Consider the following 23,601-nt stretch of genomic DNA (forward strand, 5'->3'; position numbering starts at 1 on the left):
TGGATGGCCTTGAGCCCGATGGGACTGTTGTCTCTTTGACATATTCATCATATCCATTCTCGTTATGAATTCATTTTATTATAATCCAACCATGGTCCCGCAAGGGACATTTGCATTCAACAATAAATCCATCAGATGACATAATTTAAGACATTGCACAATAATTCAGGGGCGGATGCTGGATTTCAGTTTATGGGGCGTAATTAGAATTAAGGTCGAGCGTAACCAAGCAGTTAAATTTTTGGGGCATGTAGTTTGTGAAAAATCAAGAAGCCTTCCAAGAAACATTTTCCTTAATTTAAGGATGGGACGTACGTCGGATTCGTCTCCCGTGAATCCACGTCTGCTTTGCTCAGTGGCGTACCCAGGGGGCGGGTGCAGGGGGTTGGCACCCCTCTTTTTTATTTGAAAATTTATCATTTTCATGTATAAAATTGACATAATGTCAAATAATGTCCTAGTCCCCCTTTTTTTAGGAAACCCGGTAGGCATTCCTCCTTTTCAAAGTGTCTGGATCCACCACTGTTTGCAATATGTTAAACAGTGTTTTTCTAGCAAGTTCAATCGGTTATTGTGAATAAAGCTATCATGTTTTCTGATTTGGTCTATTTGAAAACTAATTCTTAAGAAGCCAAAATGTACTAGTCACACATCAAATATACTCATGTATTACGACAGTCATGCATACTCAAGCTATCGCAAGGAATGATGAAATCATGTGGATGAAATATCAGTTAGAAATATACATACAGCAGAGCACCTGGAAGCAAAAAACAAACTTAGAACTCGTGAAATAAAAGTTTCATTGAAAAGAAAAAGAAAAAGAAAACAAACCCAGAGTTCATCACAATTAACAACTTTGTAAAGTTTGAATAAATTTCAATAAGACGTTTGCAAGACATTATTTAAAAAAATACAGCCATTATCAAGATTATCAAGAGAAACACCATAAATACACAGAATCTCTCTTCAATTTCGTTACTCGAACATTGTTGGCATAACCGTTTAACATAAACATTTGAATGTCATAATCCATTTGTGAGACTACCAGAGTGGAATTCGAAAGATCATGTATTTTTTGCAACTTTTATAAAGGAATATTTATATTTTCATTATTTCGAAATTTACATTATTACAGAAAAAAGTGAAACGCAATATCTTCTTCAGATACAGACGCTTAAAATAAAATAAATGTTTCCACTTTAATTAAAACTAAAAATATGACTGAACTGATGAAGTGGGATCAAGGCTTTTTATACTATAAAAATCATTGGTGGGATCCATGGGAGTAAAATAAAACAAAACATGAATTTACAATAGCACTGTTAACTATTAACTTAAATTTTATCCTTGGTCCTGCAAATCAAGCAGTTGATAAATTGGTAATATTTGATAGTGACGGTTTGCTCGATTCTTCATCCTAATCTGTAAATACGGAGCTAAATTAATTCCGGAAACTTTCGAAAATTAAAGTTTACTATACAGAAAATAGTGACGTTTACACAAGCACAAGCAAAGAAGTAAAAAAAGAAATGCCGACAAATGCGACAAAGAGACTTTACACACAAACACCAGACCCGTCAAGTGAAGTAATGCATTAATATGTATTTACGCATGATATATTCGATTTTGCTTAACCATCAAAGTATTTTATATTTGATATTTGGTATAGATTTGATGATTTTACATGGGGCACTGGCAGATCGAATTTATACTGCATACATTACTGAAGTACATCCTTATTGAAAAGGAGGAAGAGTGACACAAGGACCACAATTAAAAAATACACGAAGAAAAAGCATGAGGTCTGCAGGGACAGTCCTTCAAATTCAGAGATATTGAATAAGTACTAAAGTAGATGGGGCTATGAATTGCTCTGTAAATTTTGCCCAGATTTTGTATAGCACATCATTCTGACCCCCAGTCTGACATCAATATCCAAATCAAAAATTGGAAGGGATGATCGGTCAGAGGAAAATTGGACTAGTCAGCATGTAGGTCTTTAAACATATTGTTCTGCCAGAGATCCTAGTACTCGTAATAAAGGAAACATCATTTGTTGCTAGTATGCTTTTGATAACATCATCATTTTATTTGTGTCTTGAAAGACAACAATGAAATTTACTTACTTTTAAAACTATTAGATGACCGTTGTGTAATTTGGATGTGAAATTCTAATAAACCCACTTATTTTCACATTTCAGGATATAAATTCAGCTTTGCTGTTCTTTATTTTCATATTTTTTTCTTGCATGTAAAATTAGCATAAACTGAATTGCTCTTAAAAAAAAGGTTGGTGTACGTTGAAGAACAAATTGAGGAAATGTCTCACTAAATGATAACAATAAAAAAATCCAAATCTTTGACAATAATATGATATATATACACAATATTCTACCATTTTAAAAAGTAAACTTAAACATGTATAGTTGCTTAGTCATACCAGGAACTACTCCACTGCTTGTAATGTGATCTATTTGTAGATATGCCAGGATGAAATAGCTTATATAAGCTACATTAATGTAGCTACTGTACATTCATCTGGTTAAACACTCATCAGTGGTGTAGCATATTTGAGTATCATTTCCATTGAAAGAACAGGTTTGATAAAAGTAAAGTTATTGCCTTTGTGCCATATGAACATACAAATAAATGTATATACACACATATTCATGCCATGAATTCAAGATTTTTACTTGTCCATGTGAAATGAATTCAAATACTAAAAACAACCTTAATAAATAACAGTTAAAAATGTCCCTTTTACTCTTTTCATTATTAATAAATTCTTGCATTGTAATTTAGAATATTGTAAATAAAAATCCTTTTTGGGTTTTTGATCCTTCAGATCAATATACCTTATGTAACTGGTTCATTCCTTACTATTTCTCAACACTACACAAAAATATAATCCAAATGTAATTCTTTTATATGATTCAATACATGTACCTCTTGTATATTAAATCAGTAAATATGTTTCTGGCAATTATTCAGCTCAATGATGTTCTATTTTTTTCAGCAAATGAAATTGTTAACTGTTGATCACTGTATATACTTTAGAAATCAGTAATAAAGATTGACATTCAGTTTAAACATATTAAGAGAAATACATGTAAACAGTTCTTAATAATATCAGAAATGCAAATGTATGATTAGTTTTATTTTACATTATGCAATCTTTTGAAATTTTTTTCATGCTACAGTTTTCCCAAGAATGCCGAAGGGGACTTAGGTTTGCGCTCCGTCCGTCCATCAGTCCGTCAGTCTGTCAGTCCGTCTGTCACACTTGGTTTTCCGGACTTCTCTTTGTAATGCTTCATCCAATTTATTTCATATTTGGTATATAGTCTTATGACAAGTTACAAGTTATGTTCGAATGACGTTACGGTTGAACAATTTTTACAGAAGTTATGGCCCTTGGACATAGAAAATTTCATGAAATTTTATGTTTTCCGGACTTTTTATTGTAATGCCTCATCCAATTGATTTCATATTTGTTAGCTAGTCTTATCATGACAAGTTACAAATTGAATGTAAATATTATTGCGGCAAAATGGTTTATATTGAACTTATGGCCCTTTGACATAGAAAATTACATTAAATTTTATGTTTTATCATTTTGATACAAATTGCTGCTGTTATTCTAGAGTTATTTGCCCTTTAATTCATAATAACGAAGTTTTTTCAACTTTCCAGGTGATAGACAGAGAATGTCTTTATGCAGCTTTCTGTAATGCAAAAATGTTATTATCTACTGTAAAATGAAGCTCAGGTTTGATTTTGATGGAATTTGCTTTTGCTGTTCAAGAGTTATTTTTCTCTTGATTGTTAAAAAATAACACCATCCATTGTTAGTTCACATATATAAAAAAAATCTCATAAAAGCAGTGAGTTCAAAGGCCGAAAGGGAACATTGTATTGCATCAGCAATACTGTCAGAATGCGTGTTTTATTAGATATGAATTAAATAATACTGTATAATATATATTTTCTTCATTTTCTAGCCTATACAGACAGCAACTGTAGTGGTTATTCATCCAGGATCCCTTAATCTACGACTAGGGAGGGCTTCGGACACATATCCTGTCACAATACCACATTGCTTAGCTAGAAAAACCACAATATTGCAGAAACAAGATCCTTGGTTCATTAGACCAGAATCTCAGGTACTCTGGTTGATTTAAATGAAAGAGTTGTCAATCATTATTTTCAATTACTTCGATTTTGTTTTCTAACATTCTAATATTAGAATTTTATTACAGAACTTCAAACAATTAAATTGACTTATTTACATATGATATTTAATTTGGTGAGATATATAAAAAAAAAGAACTTTTTTGCTCCATAAAATTAGGTTTTTCATTTCCTTTTATATGGTAGCATGGTGACATTAAAGCACTTCAAAAGTATGGATTAAAACAAGGAGAAGAGGCAGTAGCTTCTAGACCAACATCTACAGGAGAATACAGACAACCTACACACCAAAAATTGGTAAATATTACAGTCCTAAAAATTCTGTTTATAGCTAGAATCTGAGAGTTAAGAACCATTTAAAGAGGTAGACCTAAGGTAAGGGACATAACTCATGAAATCAGTGATATGTTTGCATATATTCAATTTCACCTAAGCCTCTCAAGCTTTCGTTTGAAGCAGAATAAAATTAATCCAAGTAAATTAGATGCTTACATAAGATTGTTGTAAAATGGTGAATACAAACATTCTAATGATTTTTATGAGTTGTGTCCCTTACCCTAGGTCTACCTCCTTAAACAAGTATAAAGATTTAAAAATTTTAGCATGATGTCTTGTACTATGATCAATCATCCTCTTTCTTTTTTTATAAATTTTTTGAATCAAATGGAAGTTAAATCCATGTTCTTTGGACACATTTCATCTTGTCAAGAGCACAATTTTATTCCAAATTAGAACTGATGCATTATTTTTGTGCACAAACTTTGACAAGTTAACAGTTTATTTCTCTTCATTTTTCATAACAAAACCACATTATTATATAGATAGCAGTGATTTATCGAATGTTTCCAGTTGAAAATTCATGTTGAAAAAGGCAATGAATAATGGAGGAAATCTACATAATAAATATGATAATCAATTGGTTATCGCAAAGAACCAAAATATGATCACTTGTGCCAAGAATACTTATATTAAAGATTAAACTCGTGTGCAGAACAAGATCTGCACACTCTTTATATTGAGTCATTCTTCGGCACTTGTGATCATATTTTGGTTATTCACTCTTTCCAATTAATTATCCTATTAGTATTGGGTAAATATTGCGAAGATTAAATCTTGAAATTCAAAAAAGTTGATTGGTAGATTTTGCATCTTAGATCAGTAGGCCAAATGATAAGGCTGTTATTACTGAAATATAAACTTCTTGCAGACTTTGCAGCCTTGAGTACTTTTCTTTTGTATTATTTGGTGCATTTATATTGACTTTTATTTAAGGTAGATCATACTTAATATTCCTTGTTTGTAGATTTTTATAAGTTTTTTGTCAAAGATGAGGTTAAATGAACATGCTTTATTATTTTGATTTAAAAAACATGGATTAACAAAATTGATTTTGAGATAATTGAGCCTTAATAAAGCATATTTTTTCACAACAATGTATATAGATTCTGTAGGGAATTTTCACTGTTTCAACTGGTATATAGAATTTCTTATCAATTTATGTAAAGGACACTTAACTGACATTCTTTCATATTTCAAAAAGAGGATTGGCTCACTGAGCTCTTTTTATGTTGTATTAAAAATTACTAAAATTCCCATTTATGATATAGAATATGTTCCCACCAATTATCTCCCTTTTTGAAAGCATTTTCCTGCCAATCATCTCCCCTTGAAATAGACTTTTTAAAATATTTAATAATTCCTTTAAAATGATTTAAACATATTATTTTTACATAATATCAGACACTATCTTGCAAGATGACAGAAAAAGATGTATGATCTACCTTAATAAACATTTTAATTTCAAACCTTTTTATAGATATATAGTTACAACAACAATGCAAGAGGTCAAATAACTGATGTTGTATGCCCACAGAGATGGTCAGATACTAGACATAAGCCATTCATGATAGGAGAGGAGGTAATATAACTGAAGTTATGCAAAAGGTTGATTTGGGAGGTGTACCATTTATTGATGTAATTTTCGGGAAATAGGTTAATAATTGTATGTTAATTCACATATTAAGTGATCCAGTAAAATGAAAACATTTATCCATAAATGCTTAAGAGAAATGGGTAAATTTTTGTAACATTTTTCATCTTGTACGTTTATATGTTTTTATTACATTTGTTCATCAAATATGGGGAATATTAACTTATTTCCAATGAAATCATGGAGTTCATACTGTTTCTATTTATTAAACTATATCATCAAAGGCAGACATAATTCTATTAAAATGTTACTATCTTCTTTTTCATAGCAAGATTTTACTGTAACACTTTTTTTTTACTGTCTGATTTTACAAATTTTCTCTTTGTTGGTTTAAAAACAAATAGTGTCATTTATCATCAACTCTTTATGCTTTTTCTTTCCTAGGATTTGACTGACATGTAGCTACACTGAATTAAAATATAAGTGTTGTCTTTTAGGCTCTTAATATAAAACCTGGTGAGAAGTACAAACTTCACTGGCCAATGAGAAGGGGTCGCCTCAACCTACATGATGGGCCAGGAGGAACATTAACGGCCGTTTTAGAGGATATAGAAACCCTCTGGTCAGCAGCAATACAGACTCATCTTGATATACCCATCAAGGATTTAAAGGTTAAATTACAATTTATGATGAGCGATAGAGATTCTTAATCCAAATATAAAGTTAAAAAAGGGGGGTTGTTTTATGTAAACTAGAGTTTGACTATTCCTATACACTGAGAAGTATATTGAATTGGTCCTTAAAAATTTCTTTCTTGGGAGTTATTTTTAACTCTTTTAGAAGAGATATTAGAATGTCATTTGAGTTTGGTTCATTGTTTATAGTATGAATAATATTGCATGTTATGTAATCAGTGTTCTCCCCATAATTTAAAATAGTGCAGTGCTTACTGGCATAGGACAGCTCTTTTGGCCTTCCTCCAAAATTATAGCACAGTGCTCATAGTGCATTCTAACTAAAATTAATTACACTGTGCTAAGAAATCATAGTGCTGCAAAAAACAGCGCTATAATGGCCTGGGGAGAACACTGGTGTAATGTAAGATCATTTTAACTGAAACTCCCCAAAACTGTCTTCACACAAGCTTATAGTCTTCTTTCTGTATTTGATTGACCCATCTATGCACAAAACTATTTTTCCTCAGTTTTCAAAGTTCTCAAATATTTAAGCCATCATTATTTAATATCCCTTTGTTTACCATTGTTGAATTGTCAATGATATGTATTCAAGGCAATTTTTCAATAATATGACTTAATACCTATTTTTACCAACTATTTTTGAGTTTAAAAACCTGGTAGTAATAGATTCTACCAATAATTTATTGTTTGTTTTCAAATTTGTGGGGAGTTACCTATTTGTGAAGAGAAAATTTGAAAAAATTGATGATTATTTTTTGTCAAATACTGGTATGTATCACTTTGAAACTAAGATGGAAAAATTACTATGGGATTTGCTGTATAGGATTTACTTAATGCAATTTAGTTAGACAAATTATTGGTAAGTATTGATGTTTTTCGGATCTCAATCGATATAACGAAAATAGGTATGGTGTATATGTCAAAGAGACAAAAACTCCACTGCGATAAAAATGCCAGCCCAAAGCCACCCATTGGTCTTCAATGATAAGGAAATTCTCATACTGGCTCCAAAAGATCATTATAGACAGGTACAGTGAAAGAGTTGCCCCGATATACTCAAGTAACATAAAAAATAAAATAAAGATGAAAACAAAACAAGACATACAGAGGCCAGAAATTCCTGACTTTGGAGAGGCACAAAAAATGAGGTGGGGTTAAAGTATTTTGGCGTGATCACAACCCTCCCCCTTTACAAACTTTCCACTAAAAGTAATATTTCCCTATTAAACACACCTAAAAATCAGTTCAAAAAGGTCTGAGTCCCTTGTTACAATGGAAATAAAGAAACTGATAAGTTACAAACTAAGGACTACTAGCAGTTAACTGACGTGCCAGCTCCAAACCAGTTAAGACCAACAAAAGTTATGTCCCCATCGTATGTAAAATCTGATATATACATAAAAATTGACAAGAAAATTACTGGTTCAGTCAGTAATGAGATTAAACTGATGATGACAATAAAGATATTTAAGAGGAAACAGTATCTTTCTTTTCATCCTTTATAGTTGTAAGCATATCATCCCGGTGTTTTTCTTGGGGGTCTAAATTTATACCTTACAATGTTTAAGCATTTTTCTTTTGGTAAATACAACATTGTATTGTTTCAGATATACAAAGTGTTGTTACTGATTCCTGATGTATTTGTACACAACCATGTCAAACATTTAACAGATATTCTACTGAACAAACTTGGATTTGGTGCTGCAATAGTGATACAGGTAATGTATGAAATGGTCCAATATATCTGTATCATTCAATCAAGTATTGCTGATAAATTTACCTGCCTTATCCAACACCTGTGTACTACAGGTAAATGTATACATTCTAATTCACCTGTCTTCTCCAATACCTGAGTATTACAGGCAGAGATGGGGTAATTGTAATTGTAATCATTAATCAACTGTAATTGATCCATTCTTCTAGTAATCATTATTATCATACCCTGTAATTCTGATTACTTTATGATTACATTGGAAATATTAAAGCCTCAAATAGTATCTATGGACAATGCATTGTGTCAACAACAAAAAACTGTTAATCATTCAATGCTCCTTTACAGGTTAGTGTATGATACTGTTCAACACACCTGTTTTATCCAGTAATGAAGTATTCATGAACCCTGTATAATCTAGCAGATATTGGCCTCAAACTGTTATATTCATGACACTGAAACCTATGTTATCCCATCAACTGTCACATAAACCACAAACCATTTTATTCTGTAGAGGGGTGGGGGCTTGGGTTTTATGTTGTGTTTGAAATTGTTTTGCAAAAGCCGTGCCTTATTGTTATTTTCTGATGCAAGATTTATCAGATATGTCTTGTCCAACTGTTCTCTGTTCAACAAGTTAACAAATCAGTCAATAAAGACAAATTGGTAGATTTATATATTAAAGCTGTACAATTGTAATGGAAATTGATTTAGGGAAGAACCATGTATCTTCTTCATATTTCATGATCAGGAGTCAGTATGTGCCACTTTTGGTGCTGGTGTAGGAAGTGCCTGTGTTGTTGATGTTGGAGACCAGAAAGTCAGTGTCTGTTGTGTAGAAGATGGAAACTCTACCAAAAAGACCAGGTATGTCATCATACTTCTACACTTGTCTTCTCATGATTTACAGTTCACACAATAAATATAGAATAACACTTAAGATTTTGATACTGACAATATCAAAATTAAAATTAACTGTTATTATGTTGATCGGTTATCTAATACATATACATGAAGTTGCATTATGTAATCATTTTAATTTCCTTTAAGATTTTGGACTACTTTAGTCATGCAAAAAAAAATCTAGAAGTGTGACTACAAAATGTTGTTGTGTGACATCATTGTCATTTAAAACTCTCAAGAAGATCAAATGACATTACAATTATTCCCAATGTTTTGATGGATATTTTAGAATATCTTGTCATGTACGAGTGATAGAAAAATGTCTGTCAACAAGATCAAAGGAAAAAAATTACAGATTACCAATAAACCAGTGAAAGTGACGAAAATGTTTTAGGTCCCCATACAAAGAAACTAACAGGATGTTCTTGACTAAAGCTAAATTCTTTTTCAGTAGACGCACATATATTCAATAGTATTTGTTTTTTTTATAAGTGTTATGGTAAATAAAATTTTAGATTCCTGGATTTTTTTTTGGCTGTCAATGTTTTCAATAGTATAATTACATTCCAATGTATAGTGTTTGTAGTTTGTTGTACCAACTTAAAATACAAATAAGTTATCCTGGAATGATTATACCTTTTCAATGATTAATAATTGTTATTTCATCATGATTCTTAAATTCACAAGAAATCTGCACTTATCATATTATATCCTCCTGTGTGCCTGTATTATTGATAGAATTACAATGGAATATGGTGGAAGTGATGTATCAAGATGTTTCCATTGGTTGCTACAAAGGTCAGGGTTCAATCCAAAGGAAATTGATTTACACAAAGTAACTGATAGTCTAATCATGCAAGAAATGAAAGAACAGTATTGTCATTTAGACCAGGTATGTAAAATGTTCAATAGAGCAAGTTTTTCACAAATTCTAATTTATACTTTGGTGGTTTAGTAAAATATCTCTATTTGTGTATATCATTTACCATGGTTTGATGAAATTGTCATTGGTTAGTGGATTTTAACATTTTTTTACTGGAAATTTATATTCTGTTGAAATTATTAAGTATGAGGTTAGACTGAACCTTGAAAATCTCAAGAAACATGAATACAGTCACAATATCTTTTAGCATCATTGTCATATACAAGTAATAGAGGATCTGAAAAGTAAGTTCCTTATTCTATTTAGACATATATATTGATATGGCTTAGTAAGATATTTCGTTTGTTTTTACGATGCATTGTGGGTAGTTTTATGCATCTTAAATTGTTATCTTCTGACAAGGCTCAGACATAAGGTTATAAATAATGAGGATTTTGTGTGACCCTTCATGAAGAAGCCACTTAAAAGTTCTCATGCCTTATTTCTCAGGATAAAACTGGAATCTCTGACCATTCTTTGTTGATAAGGAAACCTCAGCAGCACATTGTGAAGTATCCAGTAAAGTTAGGAGACGAAGCTATCCTGGCCCCAATGTCCTTGTTCCATCCAGAGATGTTTGGTCTGATTGGACCAAACCTGGTACGGACTCAGGGGAGATGTGAAGGAGACCCAGATGATCCTCATGATGAGTTTTATTTACAGATGACTTCCAGAGAGGTACTGTACAATTATTAATAGTAAAGAGGTGTTAAAAACATTATGCCCTTTACTGTTTTATTTTGGATACTGAAAAACTGAGAAATTTTGGCACCGTCACTTTTTTTTGCAGTTTTTGTGATCAATAAGTTTTTGTGCAGTTTTGAATGTGCAAGAATTCCCCAAATCGTATTATTGTGTCCTTCAACAAAAATATTCTTGGCAGTTTAATTTATGCGTTACAGGTCTAACTTTGAAAATAGCGAAAAATAAAATTGCTGCAAAAATTTCCTTGTTAAAAATACAGTATACATGTACTTGTAATTTTGTAGTTGATATCCTCTTTGATAAAGTCAAAATTGAACACAATGAAATAAAATGGGTATGCAAGTCATTTCTGAACAATGAAGGTTTCTTTACTTAAAAAGTTATCGCAATCTGTCTTAAGAACAAAACTTGGGCAGATCCAGGATTTCACATTAGGTTGTTTGAAGAGAAATAAGGCCAAACGAATGGAGGCAAGAACAAATTTGGGGTAGAGTTTGTGGAAAATCAAGATTTTAAACAAAAAATTAATTTTTTTCCAAATATAGGGGGCATTCAATAAGTGTGGCCCACTATGAATCTGTGCCTGCAGTTGTAAAGAAAGGTGATTCTTATATGAACAATGTTTTATGTTGAATATAAATGCTAGGTGCATTGCTTTACAGGAAGAATGTATAGATCATGCTACCAACATAGAGATACTGATATGATACATATTTGTTAAATGTAATGTTTCTAGGCTAAACTTGCTAAGAAGAAAGACACAGGAGAATCAAAAGACACTTCTGAGTTAAATGTGTTAGATGATTCACAGCTACAGACACAAATGGATGAAGATTCTAATGATGCTCCTGATACATTGAATGTGACAGACACGGTAAAGGGCGGGAGAAAAGGAGATGATGAGGAACAGGAAATGGATACAGATTCTGTTCTACAGTTAATGAGTATTGACCAGGCCATCCTGAAAAGCATTGAAAGATGTGGTGTGTAAAATATATAGTAAAGTAGTTACATGTAGTTTTAATGCCAATGTGAGTTGAATATCTGATAGAATATTGATCATTGTATTTTGTGGTTGTACCAAGATATTGTGCTGCCTTTATACCAGAAATCACAGCAATGAAGTATTTGTAGGAATAAAATGTATAAATGAATTATTTCTACATTTGTTATTTAATTTCATAAAGAAAGCAAATAACTTAGTACACAGTTGATTCTCTAGTCAATAGATTTTCCCATGTAAATTATATTAGCACATGACCAACGACGTGACTGGTACCATAGATCCTGCCGTCTTGGGTTTACATGTTTCATCCTCAGAGTTTTTGGAACCGGTGATTTTATCTGACTTATGTCTCTAAGTTAGTGGTAGAGTTTATGCTTTTCATCTCTAAATTTTCCCTTTTTATGTCAGTTACTTCATTTTACTTGTTGATTTTGTCTTGGCAAGCATTCCTTTACATACTTGTATGATTATTCTTGTATTAACGTTTAGCACTGATATACTTTCATGTTTTGTATGCTTTAGGTAATGATGAAGCCAAAAAGAAAATGTATAGCTGTATAATAGTAGTTGGTGGTGGATTGAAGTTTGAAGGAGCTCAGCAGTGGCTGCAGTACAAAGTCTGGGTAGGGATGCCACCTCATTATAGATTAATGTTGGAGACTATGGATGTCATTACAAGGCCTAAGGTATAACATTTTGTTCATCTCTTGGATATTGGCTGTAGAAGGTTCTAAATATTACCAAGTATTAAAAAGGATACTGGAAACTACACATTACAATTAGTTTGTGGAAAAAAAAAACATATTCAGAGAAAGTACTAGTATGTTAATATGTATTCTAGACATAAAATCAGGCTCCATATGTTGTTTTTCCGACGCAGTAGGTATAGTTTCACTTTTTACCCATTGACCTTACAGACGCTCTTCCATGGAAACGCAAGTCACCTGATAGAAATTCTGTTTCCTGATCGGCAAAATACATAAAATCAGGCTTCATATGTTGTTTTTCCGACGCAGTCGGTCTAGTTTCCCTTTTTACCCTTTGACCTTAAAGACGTTCTTCCATGAAAACACAAGTCACCTGATCGAAATTCTGTTTCCCAATTGGCCAAATACTGATAACTTAGTGGCGTTCAAAATTTAAAATTGCGTGCCATGTGTTATTTCCTTAAATAAACAAATTTTACTGTGTCAGCTATCTTTATTTTTAAAGATAGTACTTGTTTTTATTGTTGCTACCTCTGTAAAGTGAGGAAAGTTTCACAGATTGAAGATGATTGGCCTTTATAACTTCTTTCAAATGCTTGGTGTAGTTTCAGGGATAACGTTAAAGCATTAGTCTATTTAATTTGATAGTATTTACATCCTCTACTTTTAGGACATGGATCCTCAGTTTACTTGCTGGAAAGGTGCTGCAGTATTAGCATGTCTGGATACAGCACAGGAACTTTGGATTAGACAAAAAGAGTGGAAACAATTCAGTGTTAGGATGTTGAGGGAGAGGGCTCCGTTCACATGGTGAAAGATTTGTTCCCTTGGGACAGTGATAATGCACTCTATATGTTCCATAGCAGACCTATTCTATGGATCTATGCTACAGCACAGGGCAAAGAAATGGCAGACTAAATATTTTCCTCTATATAAGTCATTGACAGTCAATATAAGAGGGGAGTGATAGATTGAAAGAACTGCTAGAGGTGTATAATAAAGAAAGCTTAAAACTAGGATTTTTTTTATTATTGATTTCATGTTTAATCATAAGAACTGTGTTAAAAAAATCTTAATATTTGTTAAATTCATGTCCAAGTTTAAAATGTTTTTGTATAGAAGTCCTTTCCCATTTGCTCATTGTGTTTATATCAAATTCTCTTTGTCAAAAGATTTACCCTTTAATAAATACATTTTTACTATTAAATTTTGCTTGGGACAAGCTTGATATTTTAAATAGTGTATATTTGTTCCAAGTTGAAAAAAGGAAGGTGCCCTCTTACTGTGTTTTTTAATCTCATTTTATCTTTTTTTTTTTTAACAAAATATGCTTGGTCATTACATGCATTATTTGTAATGATATTGTTTGTTCAGTACTACTGCCATGACTGAAAAATCACCAGTCTTGACAATAAAATATAGATTTTTATCTGAGTGTCCCATACCTTTGTGCCACAGCTTGTTTGTTTTGATGATAAAGTTGTGTTATAAAAATGACCCATATGTTAACAGTATGATATATATGTCAGTGAGGTAGGGTTTGGTAAGAAGAGAAGATTTTCCTTGTAGAAGTACATACTAGGCAAGTGTCAAGCCTACACTGCTGTTAAGACATGAGGGTTCATTCTGAAGTAAAACCCCCTGTAATTAGCAGACATGATTTTTTTTCTCGCTTATTCAAATCTGGATTTTACCGTTACGAATCTTTTTATACTGCATATTTACTTCAATTTTGTCCATTTCTGCTTTCTTAGTTGTCATCGTAAAATCATCTCTGCATTAGAAGGAACAACATAGAACTGAAGTCTGTTGGTAAAATTTAATATCAGATTATAAACATCTGTTCAACAGAAAATAATAGGATGATGTGATGACTAGCACCAACAACAATGAAACATCAATTAATCCTAACATGTCTTAATCTTACAAGTTCAAATAGACATGTGATCCAGTATGCATTTCATCTAACTTCTCACATGACTGTGTTATTTCTTATACCCAGTAATTTGATCTTTACTTAAATATAAAATTTACAACTGGAAATTCTGCATCTGCATTTTGAGATTCAAAAAAAAATGTATGTTTTTAATGTAAGGTACAATGACTGAACACAATAATATAATACTAGCAAATGCAATTAGTCTTTATAACAAAGAATGGCTACACTTTTGAATTTACTATTTTGCCTCTAGGTCCCAAGTTTTCAAAATCCATACTCTCAATAACAAGTAACAAAGATTGAAACAACATTTGGATAAATCTTATGAAAATATACACATACAAAAATGAACACAACATTTCATTCATGAATTATTCAGTTAATAACACTTCATTACTTTTGTAGAACTGTACTTGCTGCCTTCTCAATTTTCAATGTCTTCCGTAAATTTTGAGTATTCTGAAAATATATTTAAAAAAAAAAACAATCATTGGAGTGCAGAATATTCCACTTAACAACAAAACAATGAATGTTGGATATTACTGATAGATAATGAATAAAAAAAAAATAAGAATACCAAATATATTATAAGAAGAATTGATAGGCTATAGATTGGTATTAGGAGTGATCGGATACTATTTAATATTTAACTATAACACACATCATTTGGATTGTAAATGGTATCATTATCTGTTTCAAAGCAGAGCTAATTTTAGCAAATACCATGTTTTCTGTTGATAAAATAAAAGTATTTAGTTTTGAAAGGTTACACTAGGAATGCAGTACAAAACAAATGATTTTTGAAAAATCAATATATTCTCTACTATTCAGGGTATACTCACAAAGAGCATCAAATGGAACAACTCTTGTTAAATTTAAAGTGTCCTTCAACATCAAGTCTCGTAATGCCCATAATGCATTGGTCACATTGCCATGGTAACCTGCTCCTTGGGCTAGCCAGTTAGCTGGTAATCTGTTCTGGTCTGTTTTCGTATTTTCTGGTGTAGCTGTCAAACTTTTCTCCCAGTCTCCAACTGACTGCTTGTCACCATGTAGTTTCTCAATATACCTACAGTTAATCAAAGTTTTTAAGAAAGATTTATTTACAGAAGTCTCCTAAATTTTTACTAGTTAGTTGATTAAATCTCAAAACAAAAAACCATGCCTAGATTAAACAAGAAATACTGTGAGCAAGCTCACAAAGAGAATACCCACCACTTCAAATGAACTTGTATGAAAAACACTTATTGGATTATCTCCTTTTAGTGTCATCCAACAGCAATTATATTCTTTTATGCACATCTACATGTAGTACCCAACCTTCTTACAACATTTCATCAAAATGCTTTTGGTGGTATAGGAGGAGAACATTTAATTTGGATTATTTCCCTTTGGTGACCTTTGACAGCAATTATATTCTTTCATGCGCATATACATATGATACCCAACCATCCTGTAAAATTTCATTGGTGTCCTGCGACAGTAATTTTATTCCTTCATGCGCATATACATATGATACCCAACCTTCCTACAAAATTTTATTACAATCCCCTTAATTTGTTTAGGAGGACTTGTGCTTACAAGGTTTTAACATGTAAAACCCTTAATTTGGATTTTATCCCTTTGGAGTCCTTGGACAGTCATTATATTCCTTTATGAACATCTACATATGATACACAACCTTCCTATAAAATTTCATCAAAATCCCTCGAGAGGTTTAGGAAAGATTGAGCATATGAGGTCTCACTAACCACTTCCAGGTCAAATGGCCACCCTCCCATGTAGTACCAAAAACACATATATGTAATTAACTACAAAAGTGTATGAATATTGTTTACATGTGTGAGTAATTTGCCTCCATGCTGTCAGTTAGCAGAACAGGTAAAAATGAGGATTTTCAGTATTACTTATTCAAGTAAATTTTGTGAAGAATTTCTACAATCATCGTACCATTAGCATAATGATTTTGGAAGCTTTATTTTCCAATCTTTGCAACAGTATGCAACTTTAAGATGTCATTTGTCCTAGGAATTCACAGTGAAACTTTGAAAATTACTTTTTTAAGATGTAATGAAAACGTTGGAAGTGGTTAGTGAGACCTGAGGTTTAAACATGTAAACCCTTAATTTGGATTATCTCCCCTAGAAGTCCTCTGAATGTAATTATATTCCTTCAAGCCCATCTTCATAAGACACCCAAACTTCTTATTAAATTTCATCAAAATCCCTTGAGCAGTTTAGGAGGACTTGCGTTTACAAGAAATGTGGACCTAAAATAATTTTAAAAAAATGTATTTCAGATAATTGCACCTATAGGTCAACCATCCCATACCAAATTTTCAGGTTTTATTTTTCAAAATATGACCCTTTCAACTTGAACTGAAGTAAATATTAATGTATCAATAGTAAAGCTATGTAATTTTTTCCAAAGAATTTAAATGTTACCTTACCTTAAATAAGCCTCTGAGTGAAGAAGTCTCTGTGTTTTAGGTGGTACACTGACAAACACAGGAGATGGTGGTCTAGGAGGAGGCAATGGCATACTCACTGCAAAGTTCAATTAATATTTCTCGTCAACAATCATTTACTAGATATAACCATTACTAGCAGTTGTCTTTATCCAGTACTATAACTTGTTTCAAGAAAAGCAAAGCTCTAATCAACTGCTGTATAAAATATTAAATCTGCTAAATATTTTTTTTTCAATAGGGTTTCCAATACATAAAGAAACAGCCATGAGAGCTTGCATAATTGAAGAAATTGTAAAAATTCCTGCCATCAAATCTTATTTAAGGCATTGTATAAAAATTTACCACATTGTCAGAAAGCTACACAGTAATGTTTTAAGATGAGTTTTGATCAACACAGATCAATACCAGCATATCAAAGGAGAACATGTAAGAAAAGTCAATTATTTAATATGTTTAGTGACAGTGTAGTACTCATAGCCAACATTAACTCATTTCATCACAACAAACATGCTACTCAGAAAGTCAGTTGAATTAAATTTTAACATGCAAATTTTTGTTACATGAATTGGTCCATTACAAGAAACATTAAGCATCTCTTACAATTGTGTTCTAAACCAAATTATTCCCATTTCAAATCAAATATGATATGCAACAGCTTTGAACCTGAGTTGTTGAAAAAACATCTTCCAACCTGAAATCCATCATGCAATTATAGAAATATCCCCTTCCATAAGTTATTCATGCAGATGGTTTTGAAAAACACTATCACTTAGAAAAAAATAAGTGAAGGGCCCTTAAGTGTCTTAACATGTACATGGAAAGCAACTTGAATGGTGAGTATAAATAAATTCTTATTTGTGGTGATAATTTAGCAGGAAATGCTATAAATTTCTACAAAAGTTGGTAATCAAATCGGATTCTAGTTGAAAAAAATCAATGCATAGTTTCACTTAAAACTAGCAAATTATTGTTATAGTTAGGATCATATTACAAACCGTCTTAGGGTAGCTTGAAATATTTCTCATAAAAAAATTAAAAAAAACAAAAAAACAATTAGATTGTAAATAAATGGACCAAAAGCAATATTTTCGACAGAAGTTTAAATTTTAACAACTTTAATGCTCTGTAAGCAAAATATTATCTCTATGAAGAGAAAATTTTGTTGATTTTATATAGTCATACTTTACATTAAGCTGCCCTTAATTCTCAAGATCAAATATTCATTGAAGTCATTGTTTGGTACGCAATAATTTTTTGCATTTTAATGTTTTTATACACCCTTCTTGGACGTGAAATATCGCTTTATTATAACATGGACATCTGAGATAACTGAAATATACAAAATGGCATTTTGACAGTTACTTTGGGCAGAATACTGTAAAATATTGACAAGAGGGGACTATATACTCTTGACCCTGTAATTCAAGGATTCTGGTATGGAGACAACTAAATCCTTTGTCACTTCTTCTCTTTACTCAAGCCTTTGACAGTTGTGAATATCTGCGTCTGATTTCTTACTTTAATACACAGTTTAATCAAGGTCTATTCATTAAGAAGTTGTATGTACAAATTTTATATCAGAAAACATTTTATAAAACCATTAAATTCAATCATCTCATTTTGCATGCATCTCCACACATGACATCAATATGTAATGAGAAAGCTTTCTAAAGAGTTTCATCAATTTCACAGAATAGTTTAGGAGGAGCTACACACAACATATTAACCTCATGAAAAAGATGAATTTTTACTCTTTCCAAGAATTTGGCAATAATAATCACATTTAATGCACATTTACATATCATGCCTTACCTTCATAAAAAAGAACTTCACCAAAATTAATTTGAATGAGTTGCACTTTTGTATCAGTCTTTATAAAAATCAGACAGGAAGTGATTCATACACATAAAAAACCCTCCGAACTCACTTTTGTTTCTTGTTCAGAAACAATACTGATCACATAACCAGTCTTAATTTTTCATTTGGTTGTTGCACTTATGAGATAAACATCATATAGATTGTGTAAGAAATTGACACTTTGCAGGAGTTGCCGTTCTTGTTTTGACTGATTTGGTTGATTTTAGTGGGAGATTAAAGTGTAGTTTTCTCAAAAGTACAGATCTAAACACAGAAAGAACTATTGTCACGTAAAAATAAAAAAAGCATATGTAGACCAAAAATACATTATTTGTTCTGTGAGTTTTTCTACACCATGAATTACCTTCCAATAGACAGTGTCTGAATTCTATATGGACTGGTACTTGCAAGATACATTTACTGACAAACAAATAATCTAATTACCTTATACCCAAAACTTTCTTTAAGGGTATATAAAAAGGACAATAACTGTGTCAAATACAGAGCCAGTTTTTTTACAGCAATCTTTAAAATTCCATTGTAGATGTCAACTAGCTAATTCCATGACTGTTTTATCATGCAGATATAGAGGCTTATATAAATATTCAACGTTCTACACAGCTGAAAAATTGTCAAATATTAGTTCACATATTACCTACCACATAATGAAGAATACATGTACTTGTACACACATTACCTGGCACAGAATGAGGAGGTGCATGCTGAGGGTGGGGAGGAAACTGAGGAGAGGGACTATATCCTCCTGGCCCCCTAATTCCAGGATGCTGGTATGGAGACATAAATCTTTGAGGTGTAGATCCACGCTGCATTGGTGTCATAGGAAGATATCCATTGGTATAACCTTTACAATGGGGAAAACAACAAATAAAACACATGCAAGCACAAATAAAACTCGCCACAAAGCATACAGAATCATGCAAAGTATTACCACAACATTTAATCTTCCACCATGCAAAAATTTAAATGAAAAAATTCCTTCGTAAGTTTTAAATACTATGTAAATTGATCAAATCATTAAAAAAAATGAATGTGCATATTTCTGTTAATTTCAGAGCAAAAGAAAAAAAGCTGAAATGCAAACCACCTGAGGTATTGCAGAGATAAAAAATACAAATCTAAAGGGCATCCCATCCGGTTGTGTAAACCATAAAAAAACCTTAAAACCAGCCTTTTACATACAAATTGTATTAAATAACTACCTTTGGGCATACTTCAAAAATTTAATGCAAGTTTTGTATCTTAAACAGTTGTGTTTCTATGTTTCTATCAGAGAAGGAGGTCCATTACTGTATTTTTATGGTATTTTTGAATCTTCACTCATTTAAAACAAAGGACCACTATGGTTTCATTTACATCTAAAGACACTGAACTACACTAAATTAACCTCCCTTTAATCTATCTTCTACACTAAATAAACCCCTTTCAATCTATCTTCAATGTACCTTCCACACTAAATAAACCCCCCTTCAATCTATCTTCAATGTGTCTTCTACATTAAATAAACCCCCCTTCAATCTATCTTACTATTATGGAGTTATTGTACTTTTAAGCTTAAACATGTAGACAAAAAAGAACTGCCTGAAGTGCTACCCTAAAGGAAAAATATAACATATATATGACTGACAACTGTGTGAGTATCATTATGCAAACCATACAACTAAACCATGTGTTAATCTACCTTGAGCTGGAGTTGCTGGCCTTGAAACAATAGGCGACATCTTCCCAAGTTCTCCCCATGGACTTTGTTGTTGTTGTTGCTGCTGCTGCTGTTGTGATAAACTCTCATTAAATGCTCTTTCTGCCTCCTGTTGTTTAGCTGCTTGTTCCTCAGCTATTTTCTTTGCTCTATTTTCATACATTTGTTTCTCATCAACACTTAAGTTTCTCCACTGAAGTACAGAAGAGATATTAAAAACTGTTCTATAAAGTCTACAGTTTGATATACATTAACTACTGTGTTGTGTATTAATTCTAACGTTTTTAACTTTATCTCAATTTCATTTTATAATTACTCTAAAGGGTTGTTTTTTTTCTGAATAAACATGAAAATAACAATAGAGTTTGCTAATTTTAATGTTTGATCCTGTGTGTATGATTTCAAACAGTAAATATTTGATTTATATGTACAATAATCCTATAGCTACTGGTAAAAATTTATTTAATTCAGAAAAAAACTGAGCTTATCCAATCATGCAAGAACAAAGCTTGTTCTATTACGAAAAGAGACACATTCATATCATGTCATTCAAAAATCAGACTATGTTTCTATATTCTCTATTCTATGTTATTACAAAAAATAGAATGCAGGGAGACTATACAGAGATCTAGGGATTAAACATTACACATAGCCACATGACAGCACAGACAGTACAAACATACAACCAGGCATACTTCTAATTTTATTGTCAAATAGTGTACTCCCTGCCCTAAAATGCCAACTACTAATAAATTAAAAAGATAAGTTCAAAAATCTTTTCAAACATTTCACTTGTTCAGCATCTAGCTCAACAGAATAAATCTAAGTTAATGAAAAATATTACTTTGATAGATAGATAATGTTCAGCATTCTTATGGACATTTTACTATGCACTTATAATACAAAGCAATTATGAAGAAGAAAACATGCATACTATTCAGTATATGAAAATACTGTTCCATTATCCCATTTAAATAAAAATTCTAACAGACATATAGGAGGGTATACAAAAAAAAGCACAAAAAAGCAAAGACTTTAATTGTACAGTTAACAAAAAAGTCATAAAAGCAAGTTCCAAATGCCTGACAGTAAAAATTTACATCATATCAAAATGGCATCCTGAGTCCATACTTTTCATTAAACACAGAATTAAAGGACAAATGTTCCAATGCTGACCAGATGACATTACCAACCATACATGAAATGCTAAGTACATTTCTTCAATACATCATCATAACATACATGAAGATGTGAAAGTTATGATATGATTCATGAAATACAGAAAACATCCAAGAAATTTAGACATTTTATTCTAACAGCATGACTGGAATATAGATGAATTTATGATGAGTGATGGCAAAGAACATGAGAAAATAGTTCTGAGATCTTTTTTCAACCAGAGATTTTCACTTTCCTAATCTATTACCTTTTCTCCCACCATACGACTCATATCACCAAATGAAATAGATTGATTTTTCTGTTGAGTCTGTCGGCGAAAGTCCTTTGAGAATAATATGTAGCCGCTTGGTACACGTGGCTTTCCCTACAAAATTTGTACAAAATCAAACAAAAATGCAACATAAAATTGTTAAATATCAAAAGTCTGTATAAGTAACTGTGAGTTACAATCTGTCAAGAACTTTTGTAAATAATATACTCATCTTCTCATAATTTCATATGACTTTCCTTTTTTTCTAAAGAGGAAAATCTAATGTGTAACTTAAAATTTCAATGCTAAATGTTCAGACTAGTATTCAACTGCAGAAAATGCTTTTACTTCTATGAAAATGACTGATTCAGATTGTAACATTCCAGTACACTCGTTCAGACCTTCTCCATGCAACATGCACGATGATTCACAAGGCACTTTGGCTACATGCCATGTTTTACCTTAGTTCCAACAATACGACTAATGTCCCCAAAAGAACAATCAGGGTTATCATGTTGGATTTGTTTACGTATAACTCCTGAATAAACAATATAACCGCTTATCTGTCGTCTCATTCCTGGTTTGGCCTAAAACAGCAAAACTTATTAATACATATACTCCATGTCTTCAAATTATCAATTTTATGTTTTAACTAACTTGAACTCTATCAATAAAAGGTAAAAAGAACTGCCATTCCACTATAAAAGAGGTAAGGATTATTTACATCAACAAATGTTTTTACTTCAAATCTTGAGCAATCATGAAAAACTTTGTTTATCTTAAAAAATAAAAAGGGTGATATTAAAAACTTTATAAATGTAGCATTTTCTAAAAGAACATCTTATACTATACTTATTTGTAAGATAGATGAGAAAAAAACTAAAATAATACATATCAAGAGAAAATGCTACATATTGTAATTTCAGAAACTGGTATCCAAAGTCTTAATACTGAAATTGTGCATTCATCATCTCATTATGCTAGTTATATACAGTGAAATCTGTCAGAACCAAACCTTCACCAAGCCAGAAAGTTGCCTGAATCGTATTCTGAAATGTTCACAAAACAGCTATCATTCATTACTAAACAGTGTAAAATTAACAACTTTCTTAATGAGACAAATCCCACAGAAATAAAAGTGCTAAATACTGTCCACTAAAATTTGCAAACTTCACCTTTGATACTACCTTTTTAGTTGTAGTCGAGATTTGTTGTTTTTCAGGCTGTGGAGTGAATGATTCAAAAGTTGAGCTAAGAGTTGTATCCATAGATCTACTATCCTCGTCCATGAAGGAGTCATTCTCAGTAGCAAATGACATATTAGTGTCCTCAGAAACTTTCATCAATAATGGGGAAGGCTCCTGAAAATAATACAAGCAGGTTAAAGTTGAGACAGACTAAAGAATAGTCTTG

The 23,601-nt window shown here is 31.7% G+C and overlaps 2 protein-coding genes across 12 annotated transcripts in view; one reads left to right on the top strand and one right to left on the bottom strand.

The window, feature by feature from the left end:
• Nucleotides 1–1,488: 1,488 nt before the first annotated feature.
• On the top strand, nucleotides 1,489–13,792 carry LOC148627778 (actin-related protein 8-like). Its single transcript, XM_088578707.1, has 12 exons — nucleotides 1,489–1,589; nucleotides 4,005–4,166; nucleotides 4,381–4,491; nucleotides 6,011–6,112; nucleotides 6,622–6,795; nucleotides 8,430–8,540; nucleotides 9,285–9,400; nucleotides 10,175–10,328; nucleotides 10,809–11,036; nucleotides 11,800–12,046; nucleotides 12,592–12,755; nucleotides 13,447–13,792. The coding sequence occupies exons 1-12, from the start codon at nucleotides 1,533–1,535 to the stop codon at nucleotides 13,588–13,590; spliced, it is 1,770 nt and encodes a 589-aa protein (XP_088434833.1). The 5' UTR covers nucleotides 1,489–1,532; the 3' UTR covers nucleotides 13,591–13,792.
• A 784-nt stretch (nucleotides 13,793–14,576) lies between these two features.
• LOC148627779 (protein polybromo-1-like) overlaps nucleotides 14,577–23,601 on the bottom strand; it is a 37,132-nt gene continuing 28,107 nt past the window's right edge. For 6 of the 11 annotated variants that reach the window (XM_088578677.1, XM_088578669.1, XM_088578660.1 and 3 more), the window contains 7 exons: nucleotides 23,364–23,549; nucleotides 22,650–22,775; nucleotides 20,742–20,952; nucleotides 19,740–19,904; nucleotides 17,165–17,261; nucleotides 15,558–15,784; nucleotides 14,577–15,174 (listed from right to left, as the gene is read on the bottom strand). In XM_088578677.1, the coding sequence (XP_088434803.1) occupies nucleotides 15,173–15,174; nucleotides 15,558–15,784; nucleotides 17,165–17,261; nucleotides 19,740–19,904; nucleotides 20,742–20,952; nucleotides 22,650–22,775; nucleotides 23,364–23,549 (1,014 nt within the window). In that variant the 3' untranslated portion in view covers nucleotides 14,577–15,172. Of the gene's footprint in view, nucleotides 15,175–15,557; nucleotides 15,785–17,164; nucleotides 17,262–19,739; nucleotides 19,905–20,741; nucleotides 20,953–22,185; nucleotides 22,303–22,649; nucleotides 22,776–23,363; nucleotides 23,550–23,601 lie in introns of all 11 variants that reach the window. The other 5 variants (XM_088578694.1, XM_088578685.1, XM_088578633.1 and 2 more) reach the window with 4 other exon arrangements.

This window comes from Perna viridis, chromosome 1 (genome assembly GCF_037379345.1).
Source record: "Perna viridis isolate PV_CMFRI_1.1 ecotype Kerala chromosome 1, ASM3737934v1, whole genome shotgun sequence".
Taxonomy (NCBI): domain Eukaryota; kingdom Metazoa; phylum Mollusca; class Bivalvia; order Mytilida; family Mytilidae; genus Perna; species Perna viridis.

What these genes read in the sequence shown, in the direction of transcription:
- LOC148627778 (XM_088578707.1), top strand. Translation starts at nt 1,533, where the DNA reads ATGCCGACAAATGCGACAAAGAGACTTTACACACAAACACCAGACCCG. An exon ending in TCATTAGACCAGAATCTCAG is followed by an intron (nt 4,167 to 4,380) that starts GTACTCTGGTTG and finishes TTTATATGGTAG; the next exon opens with CATGGTGACATTAAAGCACT. An exon ending in AACTCTACCAAAAAGACCAG is followed by an intron (nt 9,401 to 10,174) that starts GTATGTCATCAT and finishes TATTATTGATAG; the next exon opens with AATTACAATGGAATATGGTG.